This window comes from Passer domesticus, chromosome Z, assembly GCF_036417665.1.
Source record: "Passer domesticus isolate bPasDom1 chromosome Z, bPasDom1.hap1, whole genome shotgun sequence".
NCBI lineage: Eukaryota > Metazoa > Chordata > Aves > Passeriformes > Passeridae > Passer > Passer domesticus.
This window is the reverse complement of record NC_087512.1, coordinates 11,021,473-11,045,813: the sequence shown is the minus strand read 5'-3', so window position 1 is coordinate 11,045,813 and position 24,341 is coordinate 11,021,473. Positions and strand designations below refer to the sequence as shown.

General features: G+C 39.7%; 1 protein-coding gene across 3 annotated transcripts in view; it reads left to right on the top strand.

Moving 5' to 3' along the window:
* The window catches only part of ADAMTS12 (ADAM metallopeptidase with thrombospondin type 1 motif 12), a 146,171-nt gene that overhangs the window by 90,737 nt on the left and 31,093 nt on the right, over positions 1-24,341 (top strand). For all 3 annotated transcript variants that reach the window (XR_010352737.1, XM_064403882.1, XM_064403883.1), the window contains 4 exons: positions 8,234-8,367; positions 15,271-15,391; positions 18,003-18,247; positions 19,592-19,733. Coding sequence is in view for 2 of the 3 variants with exons in the window: in XM_064403882.1 (XP_064259952.1) it covers positions 8,234-8,367; positions 15,271-15,391; positions 18,003-18,247; positions 19,592-19,733 (642 nt within the window). In the remaining variant the exon portion in view is untranslated. The remainder of the gene's footprint in view (positions 1-8,233; positions 8,368-15,270; positions 15,392-18,002; positions 18,248-19,591; positions 19,734-24,341) is intronic.

Genomic DNA, 24,341 nt, shown 5'->3' with positions numbered 1-24,341 from the left:
TCTCCCTGCCCAACTCCCCCCCAGTCAAGGTCCCATTGCATGGCAACAAAGCCTTCAGGTGGATCAGCCACTTCCCACAGCAGCAGCAAACTTGGTAGCAATGTGTTTTTTAATGAAAAAATAAGACAGACGGGATAGGGAAGATCAGGATTAAACTTCCAGTTTCGTTTGCCAGTAGTATTTTTCAGTTAATTGTTTTGTCAGTGATTGCTGGTTCTGAATTGGTTTCCTAAATTTCAGCTACTGTTTCCATGCAACAAATAACACCATTGAAGATTAACCTAGAGCAGGCAGACTTCTAGTAAAATTTCTGATGAAAGAAATTGTGGTTGATAGAGGTTTTTTTAGAAGAAATCTCAGTAAAGCCTGACAAGTGATAACAGCGTAACATTTAGGCCAAAACCAACCTCAAAAAACATCTGCAGTTACCTGTCATTAAGATTTCAGACCTCTGTTACTCAGGGTGTGCTACTGCAGGGTACAGCATTCATTCAGTTCATGTCCTGTCTGTGACACTGCAACAGAACAGGTGGTTCTGCATGTGCATGTCTTACAGAAGGTCTGTTTCTAAAGGACATTGAGAATCATGAGTCAAATGCTTGCTGCACACTGGAAGGCAGGGCTGTGCTCTGTCCATGCTGTATTTCAAATGGAACTGTTCAGAACTGTACAGACAAACCAGCTCTATTTAACAGGCTGTGCTGCTGAGCCTGGTATGTTTCATCTGGAAAATCAATTGCAAAATCCTTCAAATATCAAGGATTTTTTTCCCTGTGGCTTGAAAACTTCTTGACTGCTTTAATCCATTTTCTCAGCAGCCAGAATTTCAGCATATATTTCCATGTCTTTCCCATTACCTTGGAGGCCCTTAACGTTTTTACATTCCACTAGCAACATTTAAAGTGTTTTGCTGCTAAACTCTTAAAGTAAAACTGGTTTCCCCAGGTAGACAGGCTCTCCTGGTAACACTCAAATAAGCAGAAAGCTGCCCAAATCCTGTACTGATTCTTCACCTGACATCATTGTATGACTGAGGGTGGGTGGCTCTTGTGGGCACCTTGCTTCCAGTTTTGTCCAGCCAGAATTACCTGAAATACATCTGAGAGTTTTCCTCCCATCTCAGTTTCAAATATGCTTTCACCTTCTATCAGTGGCTAAAGATGTCCTGGCTAAAATACCTGCAGATAAGGTCATGAAACAGTGCTGTATCTGAGAGACACAGGACTTAGAGCCTTTTTTGCATGTGTGTGTCCAGACAAAGCAAGACTTTAAACAAAAGCAAACCAACAGCCTTTTTAAACCCACCCACAAAAATGAGCTGATGTTTCAGGTCTCTGGAGACTTTACTCACAATGTCTTCCATATGTAAACCAACGTTTGCCAGTTCCCTTAGTTACTCTCTTAACTTGTGCAATTCAATTTCAGGGTTTTTTCACACCATTCTGTTACTATGTTGTCTTGCTGTCAAGAAAGCTTTGGCTTTTGTAGGGGGTTAATCCTGCCTGGACACCAGGTGTCCACCAAAGCCACCATATTGCTCCCTTCTTCAGCTGGATAGGGACAAGAGAATGTAACAAAAGGCTTGTGAGTCGAGATAAGGGCAGGGAGAGATCACTCGCTGATTACCATTGTGGGCAGACTGGACTTGGGGAAATGCGTTTAATTTATTAGAAACTAAACCAGAGTATAATAGTCATGCAAGAGAGACAGTATTCCTTGAACTTCTTCAACTAAGTCCTTCCCTGCAGTTCTTCCTGAACTGCTTCAGTATGGATTCTTTCCACAGGCTGCAGTCCTTCAGGAACGGGCTGCTCCAGCATGGATCCCTAGTCTACAGGTCCTGCCAGGGAACCTGCTCCAGTGTGGGCTGCTCTGCTCTCTCCACAGGCCGCAGCTCCTGGCAGGGCCTGCTCCAGCACAGGTTTCCATGGGCTCACAGCCTCCTTCAGGCACATCCACCTGCTCTGGTGTGGGCTCCTCCAGGGCTGCAGGTGGATCTCTGCTCCCCCTGGGCCTCCAGGGGCTGCAGGGGCACAGCTACCTCCCCAAGGGCTGCAGCCCAGGCTGCCGGGGAATCTCTGCTCTGGCTCCTGGAGCAGCTCCTGCCCCTCCTCCTTCACTGACCCCATGTCTGCAGAGCTGTTCCTCTGACATATTTGTACTCCTCTCTTCCAGCTGCAGTTGTGCAGGTTTTTTTCCTCCTTCTCAAATACATTATCCCAGAGGTGCTGCCACTGTCACTGGTGGTTTGGTCTTTACTGGCAGCAGGTCCTTCTTGGATCTGTCTGATGTGGGCTCTGTCAGTCATGCGGGAAGCTTCTAGCAGCTTCTTACAGAGCTACTGTGACAGCTACAGCTGATTTGAAGCTGCCCAGATAAAATTTGCCATAACAGAAGCTAGTTTGGCTAGTTTAGTTGATTAAAGAGTAGAAGTGTGGGACATGGATTTGTCCGTTACCGAGTCCCTAGGTAAGAAAATGATAAGTAGGAGTCGAACTCAAAACAGGGGACTCCTGCCAGTCCCATTCAATCTTGAATGCAGACACATCCTTGGCCAGTGGGCTGGGCAGCCTTCAACCTCAACCAGTTGGTTGTTCAAGCACAGGAATTTTGAACCCCTTATAAAAGGGCGCGTCCATCAGTAAACTTCATCTGTTGTCACATGACCTTCAGTGTGTTCAGCTGTGTGCCTGTCTTCAAAAATGAGACCAAAGGTGGTGACCTCTGCTGTGACACCACAGCTTCTGCTACCCCTGTAGCCCCCCGCTACCAAAGCCCGGCCATGCAAACCCAGTACAGCTCTTTGTTTTAGTATCAGGCATTTTGGACCCTCTTATGCTGCACTTGGGATATAAAGGGGAAAGAAAGCATAATTAAGCTTTCGCAAGCCATGAGTGCATGTACAGTTTTTATGTGGAAGTGTCTAGCTGAGGAAATAGATTCCTGAGCCAGATATTCTGTGACATTTTAGACATTCCCTGTTCTTTCATTCCACTGGAAAAAAACAGTAGATTTTCTGGATGGTCTCTCTCCTGGCTTTAATTTCATAGCTTGTGTAAGGCAGTTATAGCAAATGTCACATACCTAAAGAGTCTTTTCTCTTGTGTAAATTGTAACTTCACAACATAACAAAGACATTTTTGAATAGTTATGATTTAATAAAACAGCCACTTTTAACAAGCAGTCTCACAGAAAAGCAGTAAGTCACATCTTGCTGTTTCCTAGCCTGTTGTTTGAGGTTTCACTTGAGAATTTTCTGGTTCAAATGACTTTATGCCTGTTGGGGAACTTGCCTAGTGGTGTTATGGAATTGCTCTGGGCCTCAGAAATCCATGTGCTCAAGCTGGAGCATCAGAGTCCCCCTGGGAATCTTAAAATGACAGAGACCTCCAAGTTCAAGGGTGATAAACTATCCAGCAGCCTGAGCAGGATATTTTCTGAATTTTTCTCATGACCCAGGCCCCTATTTTGACACTTTGGGCAGACTTCAGTATGTATCCACTTCTCTTTCCATCAGACTGACCCCATGTTTATTTATTTCATACATTTGACAAATTCCATTTATATGAGTCTGATAGCTTCTCAGGGCTTAGCTTCCATCTATAAGTCCTACATTAAATCATATCATTACCTTTATTTTCTGTATCAGTGCCAGGATCATTTAGTTGGTCATTATGTCAGATAGGGGTTGTGTTCTAAATGTTTTAAATTTCATATTTCTTCCAAAATATTTCTGTGTGTCAAATAAGATATGTTCTGATACAGTCACAAGGGCTGAGCTAACAGGATGAAATGTCCCTGTTTCAAAATTAAACTTAGTTTTGGAGTTCCAGGCTTGGTTAAAGTGATAAGTAGCTTCACTTCAGCTTTTTTTCCCGTTTTATCTGTTTGTAATTGTCTTTTCTAATTTTCTTTTGGGATTTCCTCAGTCAATTCTGAGTTCTCACAGAGATGAGGGGTTGAAGAGTAGAGGCTCACCTCTTTTCTTCCTTGTGAAGTTGGGAAAGATACTGAAGCCTTATCTTCTTTTGACAGACACATTAATCACATCCTTCTTAGTCAGGTTAAGCTGGATCCCTCCTGCATGTGAACTCATGGGAATCAGCTGTAAGGTAAACAAATTTAAATTGGGAAGGAAATATGTTCCTTTCTACTTATCTTCATGTTGTTCTGTTTACACTTGGTGAATCTGAACTTTTTAACAATATACAGAGGGGAAAAATATCAAATGCCCAGATTTCAGAACTTTTACTCAGCTTTTCTGATTTGCTTCTTCAGTCTCATTCTGATTACAGATAAGTCACTGGGCCCTTAAGGGAGCTCTGTGGTTTGGGATTCCATTTAATCTTTCATATATTAGGGAATTGATCATGTCTCTGGTCAAATCAGCAGCAAGTGTAAGATGTGGACACCATGTAAAAAAACAGGTTGTAATTTTTCTGGGCTGCTGAGTGTTGGGTGGCACTTGTGCTAAAATCTTATGTCCTGGTAGGAGTAAGGAATTGGCAGAGGGATGCAGCCAGACTGAAGAAGGTTGACAGGAGAGCATCATGGAAGTCAGAAAGTCACTGAGAGGGACTTTTTACAAGGGTTAGTAGAATAGAACATAGGGAATGGCTTTAAACTGACAGAGGCCAGGTTTAGATTAGCTATAAGGAAGAAAAATCTTTACAGTGAGGTGGTGAGGCAGTGGCACAAGTTGCCCAGAGAAGCTGTGGATGCCCCATCCCTGGAAGTTTTCAACACCAGATTGGACAGGGCTTTGGGCACTGTGGTCTCATGGAAGATGTCACTGCCTGTGGCAGGGGGGTAGGATGAGCCTTAAGATTTCTTCCAGTCCAAAACATTCTGTGATTCTATGATTTGAAGAACACAGATTGAACAAAGCAAGTTTTGCTCTAGAAAGGAAAACAAGGAGTGAGTTAAATGCCAGCTACTCACTGGAACATTTAAGGAGTGTTTAGCATGTGTACCCCTGAGCTGGTAGAGATACGTGGTCATTACTGAGTGCTCACAGATTGGATCTAGTATTTCATGCATATGCTGGGTTTCAGGAATTTATGTATATTTTGGCCTAAAAGTTACAAGGATTACAGTCTTTTTGCTAAAATCTCATCATGATTTAATCAAATTTGCTGAAGTAACTGAAACTGAACCAGCTGCTTTAATGAGCTCCTTCTGAACAACTCAAGTGCTCCTGTTCACCTGAGTTAACTCTTTTTAGATTTTTGGGTCTGAAGTAAGAGAAAAGACTGAACTCAATGCAAGTCTTCCACCATTTCAGGAAACATATATTTTTTTTTCCTTGTGTGTGAGTTTGTTATCTGTTCTGTGTTTAAAATGTTAGGTATCTGTTCTGTGTAAAAAATATTAAGATACTGTTTTGGAGGTCATTGGCTGATTCTAATGCAGTTTATTTATAACCCTAGAAAAACAGAGCCAAGGTCCCTGAGCTCAACCATAATAAAAAATAATGATAGGTAGATAAACAAATAATTTTAGATAGTGAGTGCGAAATACACTGCTAGTATAATTTCCTCAGTGGTGGCCTAACCAGCCTTTCTTTCTGGAGATGAAAATGAAATAAATATCAGATATAATTGAGTTTTGGGTGGAGAAGTAAATATCCTATAATTTCCAGAGGAGCTTCATAAAATACATATAGAATGAAAAACAGTAAAGTTTGTGTGTTGAGACTAATTTTAGATCAGTTAACACAATCAGGAAAAACAGGAAAGCTTTCATACATAGAAAGCATTTGCAAGTATGAAAGTTTGTGTGGGTTTTTTTTACATTTTAGTTTGACTTATTAAGGGAGTTATTTTTCCTTAAAAACTGAATCTGAATTAAAGATTTACAGCATCATATTTATGGCAGGAGTTCGTCAGCACTGTCTTTTTCTTCTTGTCGGTGATTTCTGAAATGAAATTGCTTGTTTTGTCAAAACACAGCTATGAAGAGGTACAGATATTCTGTTTCACATATTTCATTAGAAACATTGCAAAAGCTGAAATGTCTTTCTGTAAAATCTGTCTGTCTGAGCAGGTTACAGAGTGTCTGGAATTGTTGGATTCTCCTTGTCATAAACATATTGTGCTTTGTATAGAAAAGTGCTACACTGAGAATGTAGGCAAGGTGAAGCAAAATTGAGAGCACTAAAGTAATCACTTTAATCACACTGCCATAAAAAGAATTCTACAGACAGAATTAAAATCACTTGTATCACTTACCATGACAGCTCTTATCAAAGCAAGTGGTGGGTGTTATGGCTGGCAGCTTTCACGGAGGGGCTGAGGGTTGGTGAGGATTACAAACTTTATGTTCTTGCCTGAAAAACTTTTTAGCTCCACCTCCACTGATGTTCTTGAACACAATTCACATCAGCTGGAATTCCACCAGTTGTATAACCATGGTCCATGCATGTGCTCTGGGTCTCATCACTTGCACTTTGTGAAGGTATTTGTGTTTGAGGAGCCAGAAGCTCACACTGGGTGACAGACCTAAGGTGTCATTTTAGCTCTACTGACAAGAGGGGGGGAAAAAGCCTTCATTAAGGATGTTTTGGATTTCCTTTACTGTTCTTGGTTTTTTATTTTTAATTTGTTTTTGTTTCCAGTTGTGCAGTGTTTCTGCATGTTTACACAAATGAGATTCACAGTACCAAAACTCGGGCTTTGCAGGATTCAGTTCTTAATCTGCAAGAGCTTTGACGGGAGGAATTGCAGTCACCTTTATGCACTGTGTGGTGTTGTGTGTATGTTGGTGCTGTACAAACCAGGGTAATGAGAGCAAATTTTCCTCCTTCAAAAGGATAAATCCTTTTGTTGGAAATTAATTAGTTTATTTGCATTATCAGAGATTTGCATTTCTCTTGTTACCAAAAATTTCTTTAAAAACAGTCCTTCCTATGACACAAACAAAGCCAACAAATGAGGAAAAGATAAAAGTAAATTCATCAACCAGGATGTGGAAGGCTTAGAGTTACCCTGCATCCCTCTGAGATCAAGGGAGCAGCTTCTGTCAGCTCTGTCAGGCACAGGATAAAACTCACTCAGCTTTAGCACCTCTGCAGCACAAAGGGAGGTAGTTTTAAACTTATTAAATAATGGTGCCTTGAAGTCACTACTGACTGGTGGGTTTAAGGCCCACTGCTTTTCTCAGCAAAGCATTTCAGATTGCTGAGCATGAACAAATTGCTTTAGTGCTGGGCGAGACTGGGGTCTTCAAATAGACCAAAACCTGAAGACAAGTCTTGTGTTGGTGTCCTTCATTAATATGATAGTGGATGATTTTTAATTCAGGCAGATAGTTCTGGTTCTGCTGCAGAGTTTTCAGAGAGTGTTACAAAGCCAGGGATTATGTCAGTCCTTGCTTTGACCTTAATTTCAGTTCTAACTCATCTTCCTTGCACACAATTTATTTATCAGACTTGTGTTCTTTGTGTCTCTGATGTCTCAGTTTCAAGATTTCCCATTCACAAAGGCCAGTGTCTGTGAGACAGGGAGGCTGGTGTTTGGCTCTTCTTACTCTGTAGATGGAATGGATTAAGGCCCTGTTCCATCACAGAAAATCTTCTTTCAGAGGCCCCTTGTTGCTCTTGCTACAGCTTTTCTCTTCCCTGTTGCTTCTGTGGGACATCTATCTGAAAACAGCCTGAGGCTGTCAGACTTGCAATATTATCCCTATTTCATAAGTTGTCAAGCAGGGAAAAAAAAAGTTTGAAATTATTTATTAAGTACGAACAGGTAGAGGAAAATGATAAACCACAAGATCAGAAGCAGGCAGCTGACTGCTCTCTTAGAGAGGCTGACAGCAGTGATGGAAAGTTTAAATTACCTCTGAAATTATTCAGTAACCAGCTGATGGAAAACTTTCTTGTCAGTGTCCTTGGTAATCCCACCCCTGCTCTAGTGACAGCTGGATTTGCTGGTTTCCCATCCCTTTCTCCATCACAGCTGATGGCCTCATTGCAGCCTCACTCAGCAGTGGCTGCAGATGTGCCAGCAACAGAGAGCACGCAGATGTGAGGGGACCAGCTTCCAGCTGCTTCCCACAAATCCACAAGTGCTGTTTAACAGGCCTGTGTCACCCTGGCTCTGCTCAATTCTTCTCATTCTGCCAGTTCGGGCAAGCAACAGGGAAAGTGAGCAAATGGCTCAGCAAAGACCCTGTGCACTGCACTTCAGTGTCCTGCTGGTGTATTGTCTGAGTGAGTGTTCCTGTTTCCTTTCAGCAAACCCCTGTGAGCTCCACTGCCGCCCAGTAGATGGCCATTTTTCAGAGAAGATGCTTGATGCAGTCACTGATGGCACTCCTTGCTTTGAAGGAAGGCACAGCCGAGATATCTGTATTAATGGCATGTGTAAGGTATTGGGTATGTTTGCATGTTTCTTTCTCTACAATTTAATTTTAAAAAGTTATGGGAAGATGCTTAACTATTTTTTTTGGTAGGACCAAGGCCAAGTACTCAATATTATCACATTTTTATAGCAAGTTTATAGCACAAGCTTTCCAGATAAACATAAGAGAATTTCTACCCTTTTTAATGACTCTATTTGACTGACTGCTGATTACTTTTGGTGGCTTTTAAATCCTCTGTTTTTTTCCCAGTATTTTAAAACATCAGTTCAAGAAAAGCTGTTTCTGATTAGAAGTTTTCACAAAATATTGTAGCTTTAGGGTTGTAATTGGTGTCACTGCTGTCCGTCGGGTTTTTTATGAAAATGTGATTTAACCATACACATGTAGCTGTTCTGAGCTGTCTTTTAATAGGATCAGACTTTGCAGTTGAGGGCAGTAAAAATAGTTTACAATATTGAACTGAATAATGTTATACAATGAGATAATGGGCAAACACAGTGTATATGGCTCAATAATATTGTGCATTGAAGAATAAGTATAATGGTCTCTGCATATTCTGTGTGTTGGTAGCAGATTTCCAGGATGATGTGTGTATCTGTATGATATTTGAAGGAGTGTTCTGTAAATTCTGTAACCTCCACAATCTCAGCATTGCTTTTAGTCACTTTCTTATAAATAAAATGAGAATTTTTCTTGTAGAGGATATATTTACATCTGTGGTTCATTTCTTCAGATGGAGGGTTTGTCCTGTGCCTCCTTGAAGCCTAATACCTTTTTTGCTTTTAGCAGTTTTGGAAACAAGAGCAGGACTTGGTGGCTTGTGGAAACTACATTAGCTTACCCAGTACGGGAGTTGTGTGCCCCAAGCCACTTAATTGTATAAAAATGCAACTGGAAGGGACTTCAAGAAGTTGTTTATTTCATCTCTGTACAAATTATATTCCTTTTTGGACATTTTTTACATTCTTTTCTTAAACACTTCCAGTGATGGAAAATTCACATTTTTAATACGTGATTGGTAAATCAATCTCTTTTTAAACTTCTTATTTTATTAGAATGACAGTGCCTCAGAGACCAGTAATAAAAGTTGTGTTTTAAGCTTTCCTTGCATTATTTGCATTTATGAAAGGGAGTTACCAAGATCTTGCTCAAGTTCACAGTGAAGAGATCCTGCTTCACTTTGCTGAGGGGCAGGATGGGCCTGTGAACTATGATGGCTTTGAACGGTTCAAGCTAGAATGAATCATATCTTTAGCATATTGAAACATATAGTAGATGTTCCATACCCTAGCAATGCTTTTGACCTTGGGAGAGGCCAATTACCAAATTCAGAAAGGCTGTCCTTGTGAAACATTCATTTTCTGATTTCCAGCCCAGCTGGACGGAGATGGTTATGATTAATTTTAGTTTCCATATGCTTTCTGTATGGAAACCTTGCCTGTGGCCGTTCAGATTTATACCTGTTTTAGAGATAGCAAGACTGAATTAATCCAAACTGGGATATCAGAGGTGAAAGAGAAGCTAATCTAACTGCAGTTTGTAGAGTCCAGGTACATTTCAGCATTAACAGTTCTGTGGACCCAAAGAGAAATTCCCTCCAGGGTGCTGTAGGTGTTGCTCATGGCGACTGCTGCTTCACATCTCATGGCAAACAGATTCATTTGGAGTCAGGATCACAGAATGAACAATATAGCCATGCAAAATGAGACCAAATGATGAATAGGTAACCCAAATAGCTCACAGTATTGAAAGATAGCATGCTTTCATCTGAAATAGGTACCCAGCACAGCACCTGAGGAGAAGCTTTTTCATATGTCTTAATCTAATTTACTAGTATTTGAGTCCAGCTAGCTGAACACAATAGATACATTAAAGGTCCTGGAGAATAAATCTGGAAATGCATTTAGTATAATTAGTCTGGCACATCATTGTTGTAGTTTGATTGCAGCATGTTGCTAATGATATGGAAAAGACATTCACAAGTGTTAAAGTGCTGTTCTGGTTTTCAGAACTGTATCTCACAAGAGTACTTCACATTTGTCCTGAGTACTAAAATAACACTTCACTTTGGTCTGAAATTGAGAAAAAATTATATTAATATGGTATTAGATCCACTGTCTAAATTGCTCACATGTGATTGGCGTGTAGAGTAGCTATTTTTTTATCAAGTAAGTTCAGAGTTTTCCTACCGGGTATGTCATAACAAGATAGATAGATCCAGTAAAGAATTTCATCTTCTAAATTAATCTGATTTTAGTCTAATTTTGCAGTTTGTCATGAATTTATTCAGAGCAATCAGAGAAACTGGTCTTTCTTTGATGGCTAAATGTGGATTGAGATGCTTCATTTTAGCTACCTGAGGTATACCAGATGCTTTCCTAGCTGGCCTGACAAAGCCACAATATGCATCTTCAAGGGAGAAGTGAGTGCAGACAGACACTGATCACTTGGTCCATTTAATTTATCTCCCAATTTTTTGGAAGTGCTGCCTGTGCATCAGTGCTGAAGGAAGGTGTTGTGAGTGCTGAAGTGAGGTGTTGTTTGCATGGTATTCCTTTAGAACTTGTCAATTCAAAGACAGGCTAAAATTGTTAACTCATTTAAGGCCTGGCCTATAAAATAGCTGGGTTTTCTCTCAACACTGACCTAATACAGCAGAAAAGTTCTGTCAGGAGATCTGATAAGATCTGTCAATAACTTAATCTCAAATCATCAAGCTGTATTATGACTAGGGTTTTTTTTACTGTATGTCTTAGCCCTCATTTTTCAATTGTTGTTTTCTCCCTTTTATTTGGGAGAACTTTAAAGCACATAGCCTATACTCCTGTGCTTAAATTATGCATCACAACTGCACTCTTAATTCTTACGAGGTGAGTCCAGTAAGAACAACCTTACTAGGTTGTTCCCCCACTGTTAATGAGTGAAGATACTGCGATCAGAGTATGGTTGTTTAGCCCTAATAATGGAGATTTTTGATTAGGTACAAGCCATCACATCATCTAAAAGTGGAGGCTTACATATTCTTTTCACTGGAGTGTGCAGATGGTGAAGGTGGAGGATCTGGCATCTCTGATGTTTCTTGCAGCCATTCATCTCCTGCACAGAATTTTGATAGGCCTAAGTGACCTTCAGTCATGCAAATCTGTGGTAATTCACAGCTGTGACTGTGAGAGACTGACATTGTACTGGAGAATTACACAGCTGTGTAGTAGGGAAGGAACCAATTTTTTTCTCTTACTGAAAAGCAGATTACACAGCTTGGATTTTTATGCAGTAACTTCACTGCTTCACACTTCAGCTTTCTCCTCCCACTGCTAGTCCAACAGGACATTTGAATCAGACCCATACAGACAAATTACAAGATAAATTGATGACATCAGGACGCATTTATCTCCATTCAAGGAAATGTCATGGCCAGCATGAAGTAAACATCATTGCTTTATTTGAAGACTTACTGGGGGGGACAAAAGAAGGGAAGACCTTAAAGTTCAATATAGCATTCACATAATGAATATTCAAGCAGTACCCTTCAAGGCCATACCCTTGAATGACAGCAAGGACTTTTTATATTTGTCCCCCACTGCCAATCTGACACAAAAGCCTCTCCCTCTGGAAATGGAAAAATGCCAATATCTCTGGCTGTTTTCCCTTTAGTCACTGAGCAGCAGGAAATAAATTGTTTCTCCTTCCTGTAATTCAGCCGGGCAGTTCAGGTCATTACATCTGCCTCTGCACTGTGTGCTGTGACCAGAAACAAAGCTGATCTCAGATGCATTAAAAAAAGCTCTTGGTGAGTGGGACAATGGCAAAGTTGTGTTGCCCATGCCATGGTACACAGTGGTTCCTGTAACACAGCAGGGTTGACAAGGAAAGGGTGCACAAGGACATATGTGTATTAAAAAAATCAGAGCCTAATTGTTGCTGATATTCTTTCCTACTTTGTAACCCATATTAGTCTCCAGAACCCCTTTAGCAAGTGCTAATTCAGAAATTCATGATAGAGTCGTATCGTGGTTCACATTGGAATGGACCTTAAATATCATCTATTTCTGGACTGCAAGTGCACATTAATGGGTCGTATTGACCTTCTGGAAGGTTTGAGGCATGTTGAGAAAATGCATCCACAAGAATAATGAGGAAAGCAAGTGGAAAGAAGAACGAAGCATCTTGAAATTATTATAATAGATGACGAAAATAATGTGGTATTCACTGGAGTGATAAAGGAAAACATGGTCTGGAAATTAAAGTTCATGGAAATGTATCTGGAGTAAATGATTGCTGTTTATTCTGAGACATGAGAATATTGCTTCGTGATGGTTTTTAATGGATTTGTAAGATGAGACCCTGCTGTTAGATGTGAAGGTCATGGCAGCACCAGCAGCACCCCAGCGCTGGGGAATTAAGCAAAGACTTTATTTACTGTAGCAGAGTAAATTGTCTGCCCTACCTCATTCTTGGGTATTCCAAAACCCCAGGAATGTGTAGGTTGCATGTATAGGTCAGGCTCATATCTGATCAGATACAAACTGTTTCATATATCAGAAGAACACTGAAATACAAACTTCTCTTCTGTTATTGGAAGGGACAAAGGGATTCTCTTCACATCACAGTGATGCCATAGTTTGATTCCACAGACCTGTTGCTAAAGGAAATGGTCAAGTGGGAAAGATCTGAGCTCGTTGAGTACAGCCCATGCAGAAGCACTGATTGCTAATCCCAAAGGCAGGGAAGGGATGATACTGTGTTGCTGCCATTTCAGTTAGAGCCAGGGCTGCAGCTGTTCTAATCAGAAGTAATTAGTTAAACCTCTGGGGGGTTTTTACACCCCACAGTACTTGGTAGGGAAATATGCTCAGCGATGTTCATTTCAAAGTATCTGATTGACAGTGTGAAATAGATAAATTAATTCTGTGTGCAGCCTCTCAAACAAGAATGCACAGTAAATAAAAGACAGAAACCTCTCCCGAACCATGAATTTTCTACCAGAAAATGATAATTTGGCAAAAAAATATACAATTTGAAGACAAGTAATTTTTAGAGATGTTCAAAATACAAGCTCCCAGCAGTCATTAATTATGTTTTCTAATAGCAAAGCACAAAGCACAAGAGTTCCATCTTCAGACTTTGCCCATCTTTTTGTTCAAGTGTATATGTACATAGTATAGAAAATAAACCTCAAATTCTATGACTCTCCAGAGTGTCTTACTATTTCTCTGGTCTAATTATTAGCCAGATAACTATGACTTCACTGTTTGGAGATGATTAACAGATGTACGAATAGTACAGTAGGTGTACTGTGGAATGCATCACTGAGAAAACAGCAACAGTTCAGCCTCTCTAAATTATTAGGAAGTGTTAAAGATAAACTGGTGAAGAGACAGATCTGAACTCCTGGAAAGATAAAGAAACATCCTGTTCATGTAGCTGTGGTGTCTCTGCATTCCAAATAGTTGATTAAATCCATCCCTGGTCAAATAGCTGCATACTTGGAGGCAAAAAGTTAGTCACCTTGCCAACATATCGTTATCTCTGTAGCCTTCTGTGCTGCTCATAAGTGTGGTCCTTGGTGCCAGGATCTGTCTGTGTGCAAGACATTACAAAACCTTCCATTTTTTGAAAGTGGCCTTCACAGAAAGGAGGGAGAAGCTGAGGCTGCTGCAGAACTTTTTGACATGGCTGTGACTTTTCAGAGCTGGTGTGAAAGGTTCTGGATATGAATTGGCAGTAGGTGATAGATGCATCTCTTTTTTGGAATCTTCTTTTAAGTGTTGCAGTTTGGCACCATCTGTAGCTTGAGGACTTTCCTTGTTTATGTTTCTCACTGTTTCTGTAATTGTTCATTAAATCATTGGCACTTAGACAAATGTTCAGGTATTTCTTAAGCTGAAAATGATAGAAAAATACTAAAAAATGCAGGAGCCTGTATACCTAGGTTAGTCTAATAGATGGATTTTCCTGTCAGAATCTTGCAGAAATATACAGTAGCTGATGTACTGAAGGTAAAATAAGATGAACATCAAAAGAGGTTCCTATACCAGATTTTCATACATCAGGAGGGCTAGACGGGTTGGCAGATAAAGCACCTAAAAGCTTGAGAAAAATCAGCTGAGAAAACCTGTTGGGGGTGACTTTATGATGCTGTATACCATATCTCAAACCAAGACAAAACCTTGACATACTACCAGACTTCTGGCTATTCATCTGTATCACAGGCCTCCAGGTATCTTAGATGTTGTTAACAACCACCAAGTGTTGGACTTTATACTGTGTTCTGCAATCTTGCCTGTTTTTGAAGAGAGACAGAAAAAAATCCCAAAACCAAATGCAAATTCTGTTGAAATTTAAAGATGTAAGAGCACAGAATTTTTGGGTTGGGCAAGGAAGTTTTTCCTGACTCAGGATGAATACATTTTTCTCTGACTTTCTTCCTGTAGCAAGCATAAACTGGAAAAATATTTTTAGTAGAACTTGATTCACTTGACCCAGTGTATCTGGACCCATGCCTCTATGCTGGCAAGCTAGAGAGTCATTGATGTAAAATTTCATGCCTACTGAAGAGTTTCTCTTTGCCAGGGGGATTGGCAGAGATTTCAGTTCTGTTACTGCATTGCATTCCCAGGAACCTGTGGATGGCTCTGTGACATAAGAAAGCAGACACAAATCCTGGATATAGTGGCCAGTCCCAGATAAAATGAGGCCATTTGGATGGTACATTTCTGTCTCAAGTGACTGGTCACTACTGTATGTTTTGTGACATGATGATGGTTGTTGTTTGTTGGTTTGTTTTTCACTTGGTGTAATACACTATACAGGATATATACTACTCCCCCGCTCAGAAGTGAAGTGATAGATGAGCTCTGAGTAATTCATTGTGGAGGCTGTGTATTCTGACACTCTTTTTCCTTCTAGGCTGTTGGCTGTGATTATGAGATCAATTCCAACGCAACAGAAGACCAGTGTGGAGTTTGCCTGGGAGATGGCTCTGCTTGTCGTACCGTGAAGATGACGTTTAATCAAAGTGAAGGATTTGGTAATAGGGATCCTTCCTTTAAGTTCTTCCATTGGTGAAGTAATTTCTCATGTAAAAATTACTAAAGCGCTTCTCATTGAGAACTGAGTGATTATCTGTGTGGGAAATTGTAAATGGGTGTTTCAGTGAATCATGCTTCTGCCAGAAAAGAATGCATGCTCTGTGCATAGTCAGATCTGGTCATCATTTGATCTGCAATGCTGTGCTAATGACCTGAGTAAAACTACTCTTTTCTCCTTGAAGTTGGAAAGGAGAAACAAGTTCTTCAGTCCTTGTAGAGCTGTGCATACAGCAAGGGTTTCATTAATTTGTTCATGTCTGTTTTGGGAGCACATAGATTTAATTTTAATTAAAAAGGGAAGGATTAATAGCATCTGAGGGTTGCCAATTCACAGGTGTGCAGAAGCACCCACAATAAGGTTGCTCCAGGATTTAATGAGCCCAGTGTGTAGGTAAGACAGCTGACAATTTGACTGTTATTGAATCTTGGATCTCTAGATCCTTATCAAACGAAACCTCATAACCAAGAACAATTACATAAACACCATCCACAGAATTTTAAACCAAAAATTTATTATGTTGAGTGACAAGCTCAAAAACTTGCTGCTGATTAGCTTTCCTTTCAAAATCAGATAATGTTTATTGGGAATCAGTGAGAGGCTCTGGGAAATCAGGAAGTAATTTAGCTGGTGGGGAGGGCCAGGGAGAGGCAGAAGATGATATACTGAACAAATGATAACTTCTCTTTCCAGACAGTTGCAATACACTTAAAATAAGGTTTATGAGCAGCAGCAGGTGATTCAGGCAAAAATAACTATGCAAAATCTTGAAAGGATATACATGCTTTTGTGTTGCAATAGAGTACAAATTGTCTTATAGTTTTTATGCTTTGTGTTTTAAACAAATTATATTCTAATTAAATAGAAAAAAACCCAACCAACCCAACCGTACTGTAAAAGAACATCAACATTGCAAAGCCAAGCTGCCAGGATGTGACATAATTAAGATTTTTCATGTTCCTGGTTGTAAGTATGCCTTCTAATCAAGCCTTTAGTTACATAATCACACACTGTGTTTGCAACGTGTCTTCTCTTCACGGAATGAATAGAACATTTGGGAGAATCATTAGACTTGGTTACTTACAATAGACCTAGACCACTGATTTCCTGAATAATATAAGTCATTCAGTGAGCTTCCAGATTTTCTAACTTCATTCACTTAGAAAAAACTGATTCACTTAGAAAAAAGTGTTTGGATTTCCAGTCAGTCAAGGAGACTTGCAAAAGATAGCATTCAGAAAATGCTCCTTCTTAAACATCAGTCACTGGAAATCCATATATATAATTATATATTATCAATCTAATTAGGAAAGACTTGAAGTAGACAGATTCTGTTTTGTACCATAAGCAGCATAAGACATTTTAATCAATATTTATTACACTGCAAAACAGCTGCAAGGAAAATCAGATGTTAAAGACTCTCATTTACAGCAGCAGGTTGTTGTACAGCACATAAATAGCTCTGGTGGGAGAAGAACATTGATACTGCAGATTGCTTAGCATGCCCAGCATGGTTTACCTCACTCGTGTGAGTGAGTAATCAAAGGTGATAAGCTCATTTCACAAGAAAGGTGAACAGGATGTGATTCTCAGAATTTAATTCATGACCTCAGAAAGGTGTGATGAGAACTGGGGAACTCATGTTTCAGTGCTGAAGTAAACCAGCACAAAGTGCAGCTCACACTCCCAGTGCACCAGCTTGTAACAATGTCATTCATCTAATTTCTAAAGCTCAGCTAGGGGGAATAACAAGACAGCTACCTGTGTTTGTGTTCAAGTATCTGTGTGAACTTCTTATTTTGATAATTTTGTAGCAACAACAATAGCAGCTTCCTGTAAGGTGAGAAGCACAGAGTCTGATGTCACATATTGCCTGTGATGTGAACAAAATTCTGTAATAGATGCTTTGGGTCATTCTTAACATACAGACCAAAACTCTCTAGATACGTATGCATGAAGAGCCCTTGAACTTTGGTATGAAGATCAGTAGTTTGAAAAAAAGTGGTGAATTTATAGTAGTAATTTGAGGCATTTGAAAAACAGTCTTTTGTTATTGTTGTTGTTGTTGTCACAGAGAAGTTAAATGCCTTAAGAGAAGGTACATGGAATTCTGTGCATTCCTGTACATTGGGTAAATGAACATAACATAAATGAAAATGTTTTTTTGCAAATTGAAAAAAACCCTTTCCCACAACAGGCTGTTAACTTGCCAGAACTCCCTGGCATTTCTCCAGTATGCCAGAGCCCCTCAGGCACGAATTTGGAAATGTTGATGCTCATGTGTGGAGTAGATTTCCCCTGGCACAGCTCTGAAAGTCACTCACCTCTGCATTCCTTTTAAATGTCACTGGCATTGCCTAAACACTATTCCCCAGCTGACACTAGAAACCCTGACTTGGAAAGTCACACTATTAACAAGCTGAAATACAAGCTCTGTGACAGCACATTTGTGTATTTTTTCAAGCAAAGCTGTTGTTTTAATAATCTTACAAATAAGTAAAATGCAGTGACATTTCTATTGTTCACCTCCATAAATTTTTCTTGTCTCTTAGGATATGTTGATATTGGGCTCATTCCAAAAGGTGCAAGAGGAATCAAAGTCATGGAAGTTACAGAATCAGGAAATTTCCTTGCTATGCGAAGCAAAGACCCAGAAAAATACTACCTGAATGGAGGCTTTATCATCCAGTGGAATGGTGAATACAAAGTGGCAGGCACAATATTTCAATATGACAGAACAGGGGATCTAGAAAATCTGACTGCTCCAGGACCCACCAATGAATCAATATGGATTCAGGTAAACAGGACATCAGGAGCAGAACCTGCTAATTTGCATGGCAGCAGAATGTGCTGGGGCCCTGGAAGTGGGGCTGGGAAAATATGTATCTTGGTATATAAGCCACTGTAAATGTGATGTCTTGAGAAAAAAAAAAATGAAAACAGTTGAGCTGTTTTGGAGAGAAATAAGCACCTTTCTTTGAGGGTCGTTCATCCTGCCTAGGGACACGTCCTGTATTGCACTCCAATATTTGTTAAAGGCTGGTATAATCCTGTGCTGCCACTAGAACAGGGGTCCTGCCGCCTGTAGTTGGTCAGTCCTTTGCCCAAACTTTCTTGTCTCTTTTACCAAATTTAACCAACACATGGCTATGATGTGAACCAGATCCAGATGAAAATTAAATTGTCACAAACGGGAGCTGATGTCAGGCTGTGAACAGTGAGTGCTAGGGACAGCTGACAGCAGTGGCAGCTTACAGAGAGCAAGGAGAGCATGCAGCATAACAGATGAGTTAATAGCTTATGGTAAGTGAAACTGACCCACTTAACATCCACAGAAGCTGATTTCTTTTGTTGCTTTCATGTTGCTTTATGGATTCTGACTTATATATAACCACTTTCTGTCAGTTCTGAAAAAATAATTTGGAACTGGCCTTTTGATCTTTGGAAGTATCTCTCACATGCTTGTTTGCATGTGTATCCACCATGCAATCAAAAGAAGTATTAGGGGTGTGATAGGAAACCACTTTCACACTTTGAATTTCTGGTGAGAAGACTAGTGAGTGCTCAGACTTCACTTTTAGTACAATTGGGAGGAAGAGTAAAAGTTCATGGCTGAACTATTTTTTTCCCTTGATGATGTTTACTTTCTCTCTCTCACGTAAATTTCTTGAGTACCCCTTCTCAGTTGGAATTTTTCTTCTTTATTCAGAAACACTGAAAAATAATATTAAAGCAGTGTCTGAATAGCATCTGTAATTTTCTGACTTAATGGTTGTTTTGTAACAGCTGCTTCAGCAGGTAGTAAAATTAGAATTAATAACAGGGATAGGCAATGGCTCTTAATCAGCAGCATAGGGGTGTTCTGGATGGACTTTGCATTATCTTTTTTTATAGTTAGTAGAATACCAATTATGGTGACCCATTTATTTCCACCTGTGATTGCAGAAATGCATGGTAAACAACTGTGTCTTTGAAAGATTAATGTATGCCACTGGCGAAAAAGAAGTAGAAATTTTACAAGTCTGCTCTCTGAATTGGTATCAGACTTTATGGGCAGCTTTAATTATTCCAGTTTCACACTTTGAAAGCTTTTGACCACTAGATTATTAATTAAACAATTAATAAACCCCACTCTCTCCAGCTGCTTTTTCAAGAAACTAACCCTGGAATCGAGTATGAATACACTGTACGTAAAGAAGAAAGTAATGAGAATGAGATTGGAGAGCCAGAGTATTTTTGGCAATATGGAGCGTGGACAGCCTGCAGTGTTACCTGTGGAAGAGGTAATTCCTCATTTCCTTTTTTTTACTGTTTTCCTTCATTACAGATGTAGTCCTCAAAGAGGACTGTTCTTTAATCTGCCTTGGGTGGGAAATCAGATCACAGGGTTTCAGAAATAATGTGAGCAATAATTTGTTTATGTTAAGTGGGGCAGAGCACTGGAACAGGCTGCCCAGAGAGCCTGTGGAGTCGCCTTCTCCGGAGCTATTAAAAATCTGCCTGGTTGTGATCCTGTGCAGCTTGCTCCAGGAGACCCTGCTTTAGGAGCGGGGTGAGACTACATAATCTCCAGAGGCCCTTTCCAATCCCAGCCATTCTGTGATCTGTGAATAATGTATTTTGACTCCTAAATAAAAATGTTTAAAATTATATAAGTCAAATAGGTTTCTAAAACACCTGCCCTGAAATTCTCAGCTTCTGTGAACCAAAATAAGAAGGTGCAGTTTTCTTTTCCTCATATGTTTTTATCAATACTGTTCACCATAGCCCTTCTTTCCAGCAATACAAATTTATAACCTACTATTGTTTTCCTATTAAGTCTTTTCTATATAATAACTACAAAAAATATTCTTCATTTCTGTCCTGCCTTGACAAGTAACAACTCTTTTTTGTACATTGCTCAATAGTTACTTAATTGCTATTAGTTTTGAGAACTTCCATGTCTTTGCCAGTTTGGCAATAGCTTGGGTACCACTGCAGTTATACTGTAGTTCTGTGCAGCACGTTAAGCCAGACAAGCAGAATGATGACTGTGAAGTAGAATTTAACAACAGGTCTGGAAGCTGTGGCTTTTTTGTAACTCACAAAAATGCTACCAGAACTTCCTCTAAAGTAGTAACATCCATGAGATCAAGCTAATATTTGTAGTAAGCCAACAATAAGGATAAAAAGACCAGACATTTCCATTAGTATTTTTTTTATCCATCTATTGTGGGAATTATTTTGAAAATGTGACAAAAAGCTTGTATGTGAAGGGAAGTCTGAAGTTGGGGGAAAGGAATTGTAGCCTTCTGTCTGAAATAGCTCTTGATTTTCACAGCATTCTGGAGATACAACCATTAGCTTGTTTTTTGACCATTCTGTACAGTGTGAAAACTGTACAGAAGAGTAGAAGATCAGTGTTACAACGAGACCAATAATATGAGAAAGACCTTTTCTAATGCTAGAGTTTTGTTAGTGGTTTTTGCTAATTACTTGGTAAAAGCAGTAATTACTGCTTTTTTAACTGCTCTGTGGAAGAAAAGAAAAGGACAAATAAGTGTTGTAACAAACTCAGATTCTAAAAGTATTAATCATTGCAGGAATGACATTTTTAAATCTCTTCTGCCAGGGAAGACTCTAAAATAATGCATTTTCAGTGGTTCAGATAAAAAGCATTTTATTACTTAATTTTATAAGATTAAAAGAAGAACTTTTAGAAGCCTACTATAAACTATCCCATCCCAATTACATACACATATTTTTAAAATATATATATATCTATATATATATATATATAATCAACATATTACAGAGATGTGTGTTCATTCATATATATGTATGCTTGATTAGATAGATGTTGTGACATTTTCCTGGATTTTTTTGAGAAGAGTCTCTCAGCACAAAACTTTATATGCTTTCTGGGGGAGACACCCACCATTTTCTTTAAATAGGTGCACAGAACAAGTGGTTTTGCTTAACTGTATTCTGTAAGTTTATTTCTGATACCTGCCTAGTTCTGAGTCATGTTTAATGTAAAAATTGCTGTGATAAAAAGGGAATGATTTAGTAGACTGTTTGTTATGCTGTTTTGAGGTTCTTTTTACATTAGCTGCAGTTTTTCCAGAGCTGTTTCTTACTAGGTAAATTGTAGCCCTGTGTACTCTCTTCTGGCTAACAAACTGTGTGATGTGGCTTTGATTTCTGCCCCATGGGTTATTTAGATAGGTAACTGTGGTATGTGAGGTTTTTTGTTCTTATCTACTAATTGGCTTCCTCTGTTAGCTGCATTTTTGCTGTTAATAAATATTTTTTAAGCTTACTGCCTTTGTGTAAGTAGAAATCATATGTTTCAGACAAGATTATGGACTTGGTGACATCAGTTGGAAGGGGAACCAAGAGGTGCATCCCATTTTATGAAGGGCACTGACACCTCACCAGTTCTCTGCATTCCTTCATGGACAGAAGAAAATAAATTAATAAACCTGTAGCCCTCTCTCCCCTGAGATATGGGTGTTTAGAGAAGTAACTGGACAGGTCTAAAGAAGGATGTAGTTTGCTGATGCAGTGATGCATTTACGGTATTGTCTCTCACTCCCTGCTCATTAAAACAGAGAAATCCTGGCTCCAGTGTATCACTTGGAGTGGGGAAATCTGATGAGCCAATCTGCCTGCAGCTCTCTGCAGGTTCACATTGTATTTGGTTGTGTTCTGGGCCAAAGGGATGTGGACCAGCATCACTGCTTGTAGCACCACTAAGGTTGGAAAACACCTGCAGGATCAGGGAGTCCCAAGCCTTGGCCAAACACGACCTCATTAACTAAACCATGGCCCCAAGTGCCATATCTGGTTGTTTCTGGAACACTCCCAGGGATGGTGACTCCACCACTTCCCTGGACACCCTGTTCCAATGCTTGACTACCCTTTCAGTGAAGAAATTCTCTCTGATGTCCAAATGACTTTCACAAAACTTCCTTCTGACTTCCACAAAACTTCCTCCAGGCTGTGAACAGTGTGATCGATTTTATGTGTATGTTCACTCTGTTTAGATTCAGAACTTATTGCTGTTGGCAGTAACACACTTGTTGTACCAAATCACTGGCATTTGAAGTGTTTTGAGAAGTTTATAAGATAAAAGTGCACTGAAGTAGACAAGATCATCTTCTGCTATGGGTGTGCTGCAGGACAAGTCTTATTGAAGATAAGTCTACAGAGAGATAAATAAGAAAAGCTGTATTTATTTAGCCTAATGTTAGTAGTAAATAGCTTTTAAGGATTATTGCTGTTACCATTTGGTAAACAACAAATCAATATTTTTAGGATAAAAAGAAAGATGAACTGCTGAACTAACTTTGACAGCCACAGCTAGTGGAGAAATTGATCCTTACCTAGACTTCTGTTCTCTTGGCAAACCTGGACCTGCCAAAGATCCAGCACAGGTCCTTTCATCACCACTGGCCAAATACACAACAATAAATCCAAGGGTACTTCAGCCTTTGGTAGCCACAGAAATCAGAACAATACAAACAAATGCTTTCTGGAGCCAAGAAAGAACATTTGCATTGGGGAATAAGAAATTCCCTAGGCAGGGCAATGAACTGATGCAGGAAATCTTCATCAGTCCTAAGACAGAAAAAAGTGACTTTAGCCCTATGGTGCGGCTCCTTATCCATGGGAAATGTACCTGGAAAAGTCCCAGTGATGGATAAGAACTTTGTAGAGTGAAGCTGTCTCTTTCCAGAATGAACTCAGGGCAGCTCCCTGGACATATTTTCCCCCATATTCTTCACCTCAAGGTTGCACCATGCCACGCCCTGATGCATATCCTTCTCCAGCTCCACAGTGGAGAAACAGATTATGCAATGTATAAAATATATAAGCAGTTACATTGCAATCCAGTTCATGGCAAACAAGCACCAAAGGGGATAAAAGTCATAACCCTTTCTCTGTGCTGAGTGCAGGACAGGTTGAATCTCTTCCTGCCATTTGCTTTGTGCTGAAAGGAATTGCTTTGCAGTCAGAATGTTTGCACACTGGTGTCCTGCAAACTGCTGCACCCTCTGGACAAGAGCTGTCCCACCAGAGCCTGCTCTTAAGACAGCTGGTAGAGCCTGTAAGCTTTTCTACATGCAGATTAATTTAAATCTGTCATTGAGGTTCTTTTCTAGACCAACTACCTATTATTCATTCTTTAAATAATCATGAAATGGGTTATATTGGAATTACAAGTACAAATACTTCCTCCTTGTCTAAAGGCTTTGGTCTTGTTTCTTAGAACCAGCTTTGAGTGGCATCAAATGTAACAAAAAGCATATCACAGCACAGCTGCAGCTAAGGGAGAATATTAGCTAACATCAAAACTTTGTTTCTCCACAGATAGTATCGGTAATTGGCAGATTTTCAAAGCTCTGCTAAAGGACTTAACTCTTAAGATTCTTTTTAGGGTTAACTGTTGTGTGCCCTCTAAATCCTTCACAACTTTTATAAAGGCCACTCTGCAAAATTATCTCCAAGTGTTCCTACACTTGCAGTGTTGGTTTTAGAATACAAAGGTCACTGTTTCCGTTCACTGTTGTGTGTCTGAGTTTTATAGCACTGCAAGTGTAAAGATTGGCACTTGTATTCTGTGCATAACTTGTGCAGGCACAGAACATAATTTGCTCATTCAAATATAAAGTGGACTCCTTGCAGACTATCTAAGTGCACAGCTCAGACAATTACATGTTCAAATGAGCTCTGAAGTCAGATATGCGTGTTTCTCATACACCTTTTATACACTTGCTTATGATGCTTAATTTCTGTTGTTTATAGCCCAAACCGAGGGCTCTGCAGCAAAAAGATTTCTAATCTCTCTTTCAAAAGCCTTTCACACCCAGATGACTTTGAACTGGTACCTTTCTTTGCAAACCAAG